Raw genomic sequence first — 12,719 nt, 5'->3', positions numbered from 1 at the left:
GCCAGATTTTCCCATGACAGCATGTTCATGTCATGTAAATGTTACGTTATCCAGATCAAAGGGGTTAAAAAAAACAGCATCCCAACAAAATGCAAAGGTATATTTGCTGAGCACATTGAAAATTGGAAAAAGATAGTTAAATGTGTAAACCAATTAACCTTTTTTTTTTTTTTTTTTTTTTTTTTTTAGCAAACCTAAAGCCATTCCTGAGTCTCAACCCATACCCAAGAGCAGGAGGGCCCAGTGCGCATCTTTGTGGCCAAGAATTTTGAAGTGGAATTTTAGGGCAGTCAAAGAAGGATGTCCTCATAGAATTCTATGCTCCATGGTGTGGTCATTGCAAGAACCTAGAACCAGTTTATAAGAAAATTAGCCAAGCATTTGTCAAAGAGTAATGGGAAAATGTTATTGTGGGTAAGATGGATGCTACTGCCAATGAGTTCCTCCCTTGTTCAAAGTGTCTGGATTCCCTACAATCTATTACCTAAGGCAAGCGAAAAGGATAACCCAGTGCCTTTCACAGGGGAGCGCTCTCTGAAAACTGAAGGTAAGAAGGAATTTGTTTTAAATTTTGATGGCACAGGGATGGATTATATTTTCAGTGTACTTTTTTTTTAGATTTAAATTTATCAGTGCTCTTCAAATTAATTTATTGATATATTTCTCCCTTAACCTTTCAGGAAATTTTTAGAGCAGGAGTCCTCCATTTTTAATAATGTGGAAGATACTCAGGAGGAACTACAAAAAATGAACTTTAGCATCTTAAAAAACTGAAATCTGAATGAGTATGGGAGACTTATTGGAACCAGTATACAAAATACAAATAGAAAAGGGAAATTTCCAATAGGATAGAACAAAGATTATTAATCTTAATTCTATCACAGTTCTAAACTTACTTTATAAGAACAAAAAAAAGAGACCTTTAATTTTGGTAGTGCCTTAGTTGCAACGTAGCACAAAAAATTTTAATGTTATTTCTGTCCAAGGGTCCTTTTTTTCTTCTGTGATAACCATGAGATCTAATCTGCAATACCAGTCGGCATTTACTAGTTTGAGAGTATCGGTGCATAACCTAGTGTCCTGTCGGTTATCATTGCTGCTTGGAAATTATTGTGATGAGAAATTGGTATTTTGGTTGTGTATTTGTAGTGTTATTATTTTTGTGCTATATCCATTCTCTGGATATATAGGATGAACTGAATGGCACCATCGTTTGTTTACAATAGCACAAGCATGATTGTAATTTTTTTTTGTTAACTTATAGCAGAAATTTGCTATTTGTGAAACAAGTCAAAGGAACTGTTTTGTTATCTAAATATTTAGGTGAATTTCATGTTATATTATTTCAAATGTAACCATGTAATTTTGTGATGGTATTCAGTCGCAACCTGACTATATTTATTGAGCCAATATTTTTAATTTTCTAAATAAAAGAAAGGCTATTAAACTGTGTATTTGTAGCTTGACATATTTTTCTTACTTTTTGGCATATTCAATACTTATTTTAAAATGTTAAATGTTGAAATTACTGGATGCTAGTAAGAACATGGTTATTTTAAAACCATGTGATGGCTTTGAAAAATGGTATGGATCCTTTGATACCTTACTGATATAGTCAAACAATACCAAATGAGCAGAACTTGTAGGATTTAAAAATTTCTTGAATGCGTTAAATATTTTGACAACAGTTCACCAAGACAGACCTCATTCCAAGATTTTTTCCATACACATATATATGTGTCCCTACTTTATAACCCAATCAGCATGGATGACAGGAATACATGCCATGCTCACTGTTTTGCAAGTTTGTTTATTGTATTTACACATAGATATAAGTGCTATAAGTGCTTAATCACCAAGTAGTCAGTTTTCAGTCCTACCTATCTCACCTGTTTACCCTTTTTTTTTTTGTATTATTTAATTCTCTTAAATGCTACCAAGATTTTAATAATTTAATAATCACCACATCAATAACAAAAAATGCATTTTCCTGCCAATTCAAGGAATGGAAAATTGAGATCGGTCACTAGGGCCTACTGATTTGACTGTTGCTGGCCGAGCGCACGTGGAGCTATCTCTATGTAACAAATTCACAAACTACAGGGACGAATGTAAATCCGTAGTAGTTGGGCAAAAGTATGATAGAGCCAGTGAATGAGCAAGATGATATAAAACAACATTGAAAGTGTGAAAGATCAAACTAAAATGCTTTTACCCAGAGTAATTACTGAAAATCAAATGCTTTGATAATCTGAATGGCCAAAAACGGAGATCAGGATACCGGTAGTTTAGGGTTACTTACAGTAAAGCATGTTTTGATCCAACTACACATTTTTGCCATAAAAATTGCATTCATATCTAATAAGTTTAAAAGCCACATAAAATGTGATTTCTGAACCAAAACCCCCCCAAACCCTTGCTTGTCATGGGGTGGCTTAGGAGACGGCCCAATGTAGGAATCACCCCTCACCCTCAGCCCTTGCCTCAACTAATTTTGCATGGTCTTTCCTCTCCTTTCCTTTTCCTTCTTTACCCCCAATCACTTGCTTCTTGTTCTGTGGGCTGAGGTGGCAAAGACTGAGGCCCACTGTGGGGGATCACCCCTACCTTGGGCCTTAGCCCTTGCCTCAACTAATTTTTTCCTGGGCTTTTCTTCCTTCCTATCTATAACAAAAATTGGTCAGATTGTGGACCTACCTTTCCCACAGTGCTACTTCATTCCTCCTAAAAGTCATCGTAAGAACAACAACAACATTGTCAAAAATTTCTTCCGTAAACCTTCCTTTTCATGTTTACATTGTGGAAGATCCCTCCCTGTCAGACTAATATCAACGTCCTCTCCGTTAATGTCAAAATTGTTACCGTTTAGGACATCCTGCCAAACACTGCCGTTCCACAGCCAGATGCCCTCGATTTGCCCAACCCCGATCATAACCGATCAAACTGCTATGCACAGTCACGTACATGTGCCAACTGTGGTGGCCACACCTACAAACGTACATGTGCCAACTGTGGCGGCCACACCTACAATTTTTAAAGCCAGAAGTGGAAAATCTCAGATTCAGACTTGGTCTCACTCTGCATGAAGCCAGACAGCAAGCATGTCGACGATTTTTGCTTTACCTCTGCTCCAGTAATATCACTCGCTCTGCCCCTCTCCCTCCCTTCCAAGATGCTCCTACACCCCCCGCTATACCCATCCCCCCTACATCTTTATTCCCACTTCTACCTCCTACCTCCCCCAGTCAAATTCTCTTACCATTCTAAATCCAGACACCAATCTCTACTGCACGCCAACACTTCCCCTCTTCCCCCCCCGCATTACCAGCAGCAGACAGACAAAACGTTCCACCCCTTCTCCTACCACACACTCACCTCCACCTCCCTTTACCTCTACTTCTCAAAACACAAGTTTCCTCTTCCCCCACTCATAAGAATACTGTTGTCTCAAAAAAACTCCCCAACCCAAATTCCAATACAGAACTCTTTGAAGATATTCAGACTATCTGCTCGAGTCCCAAATACACCGAAACTCCTCATCCACCCACAAATTCCACAACACCCGCTTCCTCCACACTCATAGTAATTGCCGATATCCATCCTCCTCCTACTCATACTCCCCTACAAACCTTTCCCCCTACTCACCAACACAGCCCTTCCCCCAGCTCCAGCTCCACCTAAAATTAACTCTCCCCCCATTCCCTCTTATCCCTTCCACTCCCTCCTGGATACACACGTGAATCCCTCTGTCACAACTATACCCTTCCCCAGATCCTCTACCTCTTTATACTACCTGATACTAACCCACTCCCCCCTCTCATTCCTTATCTCACCCCCTAGTTCCTTCCTCTTCAAATTTCCCCAAAACACATTTTTAACTGTTATCACCATAGATCAACTAAAGTATAGCTCTCCCACGTTGGAATATTCGCGGTTTCCGTTCTCACAGGCTTGACCTTCGTCATATCCTGTCTTCTTATAACCCATCCATTATCTGCCTCCAAGAGACTTTTCTTACACATCCTCTTATACAATTCCCAACTGGTCTATATTATCCATCAGAAAATACCCTATGCCATCCCTCCCTTTCAAACCACTTTCCCCGTTCACTGTTATTCGTGTCTTTCTTCGCCTTTGGGATCACAGTTTTTTCAGTCTACTTTCCCCTTCCCACCTCATTGACTTTGTTCCCTTTTAAAACTAAATTCCCAACTCCAGCTACTTTCCTCGTCTTGGTGATTTTTAACTGCCGCCACACTCTTCAGGGTATTCTATCACCAATTTCTGGGGCCCGATCGTAGAACGCTCCCTCTCCACAAATGACCTTATATTCTTAATTTCAGATCGCCCTACACACTTTTGCCCATATTCACCCAATCTTTTTCATCCCTTGACTTCTCTCTATGCCCCCCATCTCTCCATTTAGATTTCCACTGGTCAGTTCTAGACCATTTTCCCCTATAGGGACCACTAATGACATGGGGTATATCCCACTAGTTTGTCCCCAATGTGATGTTGCGGTGAGTTCGTGTTCCTCTTTGATGGCACTGCTGTTTGTTCTTGGGGTGTAGTTAAAGTTGCTGTAGATTCTAAAGTTTATTTCTGCTGGAGTATGGTTTTTGAGGTGATCACAGAATTTTCACTAACATAAGAAAAAAGTAACATTAATCTTTTAGTGGGAGTGTCAGTGCCGACTCTGTTTTTTTTTGTGGTCACATGTTTGGACGGGGACACTGGATATGTCAGTATTATTAAATTATTAAATTTAATAAATACAGTATCATCAATAATAATGATTACAAACATTCTAAATAAGGATTTTCATTACAAACATTTTTAGTACATGTACATGAAAGTTGATAAAGGGGCGGAATCGCTTTCTCTGGGGGCATTTGTCATTGTTATGTTCTGGGCACAGGTCATGTTGGTGCAAAGGCGATAACCCAATAGAGATAACTGTGGGAAGTCCCAGGGTGAGTAGAGGGTGAGCTCATTAGAACCATTTTCCAGTCCTTTCTCCTACTTCAAAGGGACTAGTTCCTAATCTCCCAGCTGGTGCTTTAATAAGTGAATGGCGTACTTTCACTTCACTCTCTGCTATTACTACCCCCCAACCCCCTTCTTGTCCATTTCAGATATGATACAATGTTTCACAGCTACAGCCCTAAGAACTGCCTATACAGCCATTCCATGAACCTCAAGACCTAATAGCTCCAAATGTTCCATGGGGGAAAATTCGGGATGGTAACAGAGGTTTCGTTAAAACGTGCAGCCTGGCACCCCCAATCAACTATCAGCCCTTATTTTCTTTACAAGAGCCTCCCCCCGGTCTTCGTCATCCCAATCTGGAACAGTAAAACAATCGCTGGCGATATTATGTTTCCTCAGTTACATCTTCTACATCAGTTTCTGCAGTTTAGTGTTGGATCCATAAACTATCCGGCAAACATCCCCCATCCGCCCCTGTCCTCCATATTCGAGATACTCACCTTTCTCCAACTTTTTTTTCATTAAAACCACCTTTTATTTTCATCCTATCCTCTGCTGAGTTTTTTATAATGCTCCATTTTCTTCCTCTGAACTTAATTCTGCCCTTACAGTCGCACCACAACACTCATGAAGCCCTAACAGTATTAACTTTTTCGTATGCTCCGCACCTTTCATCTTCCTCTCTGTCCTTCCTATTAATTATTTTCAACCACATGTAATACAGGAAATTTTCCCTTTTCCCCATTGGTGAGAAGATCTTATCCCTTTCCCTTCTTGGGAAAACCCCAATAAATCGAGTACCTTCCCTCAAGATCACCACCCCATCGCTCTAACTAGCTGCTTGTGCAAATACTAGAGCAAATGGTTAACTTCTGCTTAATGAGGTATCTTGAATCTCACAATCTTCTCTCTCCTTCCAGTTTGTTTCCGTGCCCTAAGTACAGCTGACACTCTTGTTCTTTTCAAGACATATTACATCTGTATTTGCACGCCATAACTCCATATTAGCCATATTCTTTGACCTAGAAAAAGTATATACTACATGGTGGTACCATATTCTCCAAAAAATTTTCCTCCCTAGGAAACATGGGTATCTTCATAAAATCTTTCCTCTCCAAATGCACTTTCCAGGTCAAATTTGCCTCTTTAATATTGTCATTATTTTCTCAGTTCAAAGGCATCACAGAAGGTAATGTGCTCAGCACCACTTCATTCCTTCTTGCTGTTGATTTAACCATCTTGCCCTTGGCACAACCCATACCAAATCTCCACCAGTTCCTTCAGCCTGCAATATCAGCAGTATCTTCCTGGGCTGCTAACCATGGACTTCCGCTTTTCTACCTCCAACTCTTCCTCCATCCTTTTCTCTCGCCACACGTGTTGGCCCCCACCTCCACTCTTCTTGTATGGCACTCCACTCCAATACCATGTCCTCTGGCAAATTCCTTGGTGTTATTTTTGACTCCATATTGCCTTAGCGAGACCATATCTTTTTCATTAAAGAAAAAGCTTGCTGCTAGCTCCCAATCTTACAAACTCCATCCCATATATCCTGGGGCTCAGATCACAAAACTCTACTCCATCTTCATGTTAATTCGATCCTCTCCACTCTCAACTATGGATGCCATATCTACTCCTCTGCCTCAACCTCCCTTCTTGCTCATCTTGATATAATCTACCACTGCGATCTTCGCTTAGGGCCCTCTCCAGTTGACAGCCTGTACCTGATGAGGCATGCCATCGCTCTTTTGGATGTCGTACCCTTCCTTCTCTCTCTCCGATGCTACGGTCGATTTCACCAACTTTCATTCACCAAACTAACCATCCCTCGATCCCTGCTTCCTACCTTTGCTTCTTCTCCACGTTTACCTACTCCTTTCTCCATTCGCATGGATACCCTCCTCTCCCATTCCTCCTTTCCCCAACTCCGACCTCTTCCGTTTTCTGTCCATTCCGTTCCTCCATGGCTTATACCTTACCTCCATATTTGCTCCTTTGTTTTTCCTGACCAAAAATCAGATATCCCCCTTCTATCCTTCTCACCCATTTCTCCACTATTCATATTTACACTAATGGCTTCAATCCACCTCCGTGCTGGTTTCGCAGTAACCTTCCCAACTTGCACTTTCAAATACCCCCTCCCTCCTGAATCCAGTGTCCTTACTACAGAACTGTATGCACTCCTTTTTGCCATAAAACACATATACTCGCTCCCTTCTTCCTCTTTCACTATTTTTACTGACCCCTAACTCATTAACTCTCATAAAGTCTATGCACTCGACCTATCCCCAAGTCTGTAAGATCCAGAACTGGTTGTTCTACCTGTCCACACGCCATAAATCTATCAGATTTTGCTGGGTGCCCATGTTGGAATCCCTGGCAAGGAACAGGCAGATACTCTAGCACGCTACATTGCTATATCCAAATCACACCAACCACATTTCTCACGTATTCCACCCACGGATTATAACCCCCACTTTAAGACCTTCCTGCAATCTGGTCAAGTCTCGCACTAATAATTTACATACTGTAAAACTAACTATCAGTTTCCTCCTGATCAGCTCCATTCCATCAGATGGGAGATGGCTTTTGCCCACTTACATATTGGCCACACCTGTCTAACACACTCCTGTCTGATGTCACATTCTGATCCTCCCCTAGGTTCCTATGTAATGTCCCTCTTTCAGTTCCACGCATTCTGTTGTCCTGTCTACGCTTTGATGCAGCCCATACCTCTGCTTTCCCCCACTTATCCTCCCTTCACACAACCTCCCACCTATCAACATCCTTACAGAATCTCACACTTTCTGCTTTGACAAACAGTTCTCCTTCCTCAGATGTATACATATCCTTCGCTTGATCTAATCCCCTTACTTAACCCTACTTTAACCCAAAGACTCAACTCCTTTACCCATATTTAATCATTTCAATATTAATCTAGATGATGTATAACAACTAACCGCCTTTCACTACCCTTTACTGTACCTCCCTCTAGTTCTGCATGACCTTAGATATCTAGCACATTTATTTTGCTTTTAACCATTAACCATTCCTATCTACTTATTCTAATTGTTAACTCATTTTTACCTTTTTCACCACAGTATTATTTCATAATTCTATATAACCTTATTCTAGCATATTTATTTGTTTTAATCATTAACCCTTCAAGGAACCCACAAACATTGCCTTATGAACCAAAAAACTCCCTTACTTCACTTCCAAGTATCATCCTATCGCTGTATTTTGAATATACCGACAATGACGTTAGATGTTGACACATCAGAAAATTTTCAATAAATAAATAAATAAATACCTCATTCATCTATCTGTCCACTTATCGTAATTGTTAACTCATTTTTATGCTTTTTGCCAAAATTCTTTGTCATAGTGCTATATGATCTTTGAAGTCCAACACATTTACTTGTTTTAAAACCACTAACCATTATATGACCTTTAATGTCTGGCACATATGTTTTAACCATAGCCATTCTGGAACCCACAAACATCACTTTAACCAAAAAACTTCCATACCTGGGGCTTTCCTCCCCCAAGCCCCACCCCTATCCCTATATTTTAAATATGCTACTAATGGCCTTAGTGTTGACATGGTAGCTAATTTTCAATATATAAAATAAATCTTAATAACCACTGATAACAGATGTCCTCCCTCCATTCCAGTGAAAAATTAAAAGGCACACTGGTGTAAAGTGTGATTACTGAAGTCCATTAATCTCTTACATCCTTGCACTACACATATATTCTTAAATTTTTTATTTGATATTAATTTTCCATGGGAAAAGTGAATTTGTATTTAAGGCTTCAGTGTCAAAAGTAGTAGTAGTCAAGTCAGTGAATCAAGAGGAGGATTAATACTGAAAGTTGTCGTATTATTGTAATAGCTTTGACACTGTTGAAACATAGCATTGTGTCCACATTAATACTGAAGGATATTATTGAACTGCTGCTGAAGAAAAATAGATATGTGATATATATATTTTTTTTACCTAACATTATTTTAGAATATTATTATCATGAAGATTCACTTGCAAATGACCAACTGTAGATCTAGGAAAATGATTAGGGGTTACCCATTTATATGAGCTCCCTATTATGGGATTTGCTTCATTAGTTATATTTCCCTGTATGCCCTCTTGAGTGCAACCCCTGTACACCCCCCATCCCCAACTCAGAGGAAGCCATTTGGTGAAGTCAAAAATCACAAAGGTTCTCTTTTGTACTTTATTATTATAATACAATGATATTTTATTATGCAATTCAGATTTTGTTTAAAAAATAGCAATTACATGGTGCAGTGTGACACTTCTGTACCATCAAATCAAACTATTGAGAAAAGGATGATCTTTCAAATCAATGTGTAGGATTATAACCCTTAGGTTTTTGCCCATTCGTTGCTGCGAAGTTCCACTCTTCTTATCTTACCACTGATGGTCTTTGGGAGTGTCTCCACAAATTCTATCTGCAATTTGGAAAACAGATTATGTTAGACAACTTCAGGCATGCAAAATTTATCATATCAAAGGGACAATAGATATATATACATTGTATGGCTGCTTCAGGAAAGAACATCATCTTTATATACTTGGAATTAAGAGAATTTCCTGCAAAGTTTCAATCTGATGCTGAAAGTATAAAAATGAAAAAGAATGTTTGATGCTCCCTAATTAACCTGCTGATACATGTATATACACATTATCCTTTGTCATCGTTTTTTTATTTATTATTTATTATTATTATTATTATTATTATTATTTGTTTAAATAGAGATGGCTCCAAAAGTGCTCAGCTTTTTACACCTTTCCTTGATATTTCAGTAAGAAAAGTTTTCACGGTTATTGATATTAATGTTGTTATAACAGAATTGGCAATGATGATAATATTAAGATTAATAAGGACTATAATAGTAATACTTTTTTTTTAAATTCTCCATCTGAGAAGCTATCTCAGAGTAAACAAACTTAATAAAATCAAATTGAACTGGATAAAGCATGTACTCAATGCCAATAATATCCATAAATGCTACTAAAATCAGATATAAGTAAATTTGACCTAAAATTTAACCAATTCTATAATTTAAATGCATTAATTAGTCATTTACTTTTATAGTCCCATGCTTTTCTATTTCCACTTTTAGTCAACACATAATTGTGAAAATGAAAATGTCTCAAGAAATTTTGAATTCATTCATGTTATTCTAATGATCATCTTCCTTGGCTGGTTTAAATTTCCTCTGAATGTTTGAGTAAGTTCTGTGCTTCCTGAATTAAGGAACCTGTAACTGCTAAAATAATTACTTTTCTAGGGTACTTGTAAGGTGCTGTATTCTGCTTCACATAGTTCTGCAGTTCAACAATCAGGTCTTCGTGTTTGTGGTTCTTGTAGTTGTCAGCCAGAACAACAAATGCCTTCACAACTTCTCCACGGAGACTGTCAGGTGAGGAGACCACTGCCGACTCCACCACAGCTGGATGCTCGATTAAGACAGACTCCACTTCAAAAGGTCCAATTCTGTACCTGTGAATGTCATATAATGTGAGTTTCCAATACTTGATAACCAATCCAAATGCACCCAATCTTTATCTGCTTAAATTTCCAGGAAGTATTGAAGTCTAGAATGACATACCCTGAAGAGATTATGACATCATCAGCACGGCTAACAAACCAGAAGTAGTTGTCCTCATCATAGTAAGCCTTGTCACCAGTTATATAATAATCACCTAAAAACACTTTTGATGTTTGCTTCTTGTTGGACAGGTATCCTGTAATGAACAGGAATAAAAGGGAGTAGAAGGAGACTAACGGCTTTGAAAGATCATAAATAATTAGAATTTCTTACATCTCAGACTGATAAAAGAGGAAATCAAAAACATTATACTTACCATTGAAAAGTCCAATTGGTTTCCCCTCTTTCAAGGAGACAGCCAAGTACCCTTCCTTGTGAGGTTCCAATTCATTCAGATCATCATCAATTACCTGCACATAAAGTACACTTTGCAATGAAGGGTCAATCTAATTTGGGAAAATAATTATTATCTGGTGGGAAAAGTGTTCCTGTTCTTTTCATAATGAAAGTAAAGATAAAGCAATATTTTCAGTAATAAAACAAGTTGAATACAATACAACCTTGATCAATAGATACTGTATAACACTGCAAACTAACAATCATTAAGTAAACAGGTTTTGGGTCACGAAAAATGTGTGATCCCTATATTTTGCAGGGCATCATAATTACATTTATCTTACTAGTATATGTATACATAATCAACAGATAACAGTGTACTGCCATTTTTCAGTATTCTTTATTTTTGTTCTTATTCCAGTGATATATATTCTTGTTTACTACATGATCATTACTGCATAAAATGTCAAAATCGATAACCTGATATTTTACAATAACTTTTTTCTTGCATTTACTTGCCTTTAAATTGTAGCCTGGTGCTGGTTTTCCCATGGAACCTGGACGGTAATCTATGCCTTTGTACATGCAGCACAGCAGTGTTGTTTTCTGTCTGCCATATCCTTCATAAATCCTCAACCTAAAATATGAGAACGTTTCCTATCAGGCAAACTGAATATCATTCACAATCTCTCAGAAGCTTCCCAATAATTTTTCTGGTTATAGAAAAATGTACTTTCACATACCTAAAGGAAATAGGTTAATCTATTGGAAAAAAAGGTGTCAAATTTAGTCTACAGCCAAGAATATGCTTTATCTTTCTCCATAAGCTCAAAAACAAGACTAGACTGATATGTATCTCTTCTTTGGCATTTTGTTAAAAAGTAGCCCCATTGTAAGGTAGATCTTTGCAGTGCTCACCCACCGAACACCTTAGATGGCAATAAACTGACTTGTAAAGAATAAAACTGACTACATTTTGGCAGTGCAACCATATACAGCCCAAAGACAGAATGAGACCAATATTTGCAAATGATTTATATTTCTCTCTCACTCATTCACTCACTCTAATGCATGCACACTTGCTCGCTTCCTCACTCCCTCACCCACAAAAAACTAAACACAATACAACACACACACACACACGCACATATATACATATACAAACATATATAAATGCACACATGCTGCGCACGTGTGCACGTGCACACACACACACCACACACACACACACACACACACACACACACACACACACACACACACACACACACACACATACACACACAAAAAAATATATATAGGGAACTACTCAAGGGAACCTAAAAGCTTAGCTACACCAAAGATCATAGTAACGTGAATAGAAGTTATCCAATTGCTTTGTGAGACAATTATTTAAAGAAAATAATGTTAATTCATCCAGTCCTTCTTTTTAACTAATTAGGTACATGTACTGTTGCTGAATATAGATGGCTCTGTAAGTGCTCAGCCATCAAGGAGTTAATTAATAGGTCCTATGTGACCTAACCGGATTTCTTGAATTATCAGGATTTTTTTAATGCTATAATATCAATGCTATTATTTATTATTATTATTATTATTATTATTATTATTATTATTGACATTATAATTATGCTCTTACAATACAATAAATAAAAAAACATCTTTCCAAGCATCAAGGACTAGTAATTGAATCTTTGGTGACTAAGTACTTTTGGAGGCATCTATTTGTATACAAAATTATAAACTAAAAGTGGCATATACATCATACCATCCCAGCCCAATGGGTTTAAGCTATCCTGTAAACCACAAAATT

At 38.0% G+C, this 12,719-nt stretch overlaps 1 protein-coding gene across 1 annotated transcript in view; it reads right to left on the bottom strand.

Moving 5' to 3' along the window:
• Positions 1-9,311: 9,311 nt before the first annotated feature.
• LOC119575985 (acyl-coenzyme A synthetase ACSM3, mitochondrial-like) overlaps positions 9,312-12,719 on the bottom strand; it is a 3,926-nt gene continuing 518 nt past the window's right edge. The window contains exons 3-7 of the mRNA XM_037923513.1: positions 11,426-11,563; positions 10,887-10,980; positions 10,631-10,766; positions 10,302-10,521; positions 9,312-9,466 (exon numbers count right to left, since the gene is read on the bottom strand). Of these exons, the coding sequence (XP_037779441.1) occupies positions 9,380-9,466; positions 10,302-10,521; positions 10,631-10,766; positions 10,887-10,980; positions 11,426-11,563 (675 nt within the window). The 3' untranslated portion in view covers positions 9,312-9,379. The remainder of the gene's footprint in view (positions 9,467-10,301; positions 10,522-10,630; positions 10,767-10,886; positions 10,981-11,425; positions 11,564-12,719) is intronic.

The sequence above is a fragment of the Penaeus monodon genome, chromosome 8 (assembly GCF_015228065.2).
Source record: "Penaeus monodon isolate SGIC_2016 chromosome 8, NSTDA_Pmon_1, whole genome shotgun sequence".
NCBI classification, from domain to species: domain Eukaryota; kingdom Metazoa; phylum Arthropoda; class Malacostraca; order Decapoda; family Penaeidae; genus Penaeus; species Penaeus monodon.
Note: the sequence above shows the minus strand (reverse complement) of the source record. Positions and strands in the feature narration are given on the sequence as shown.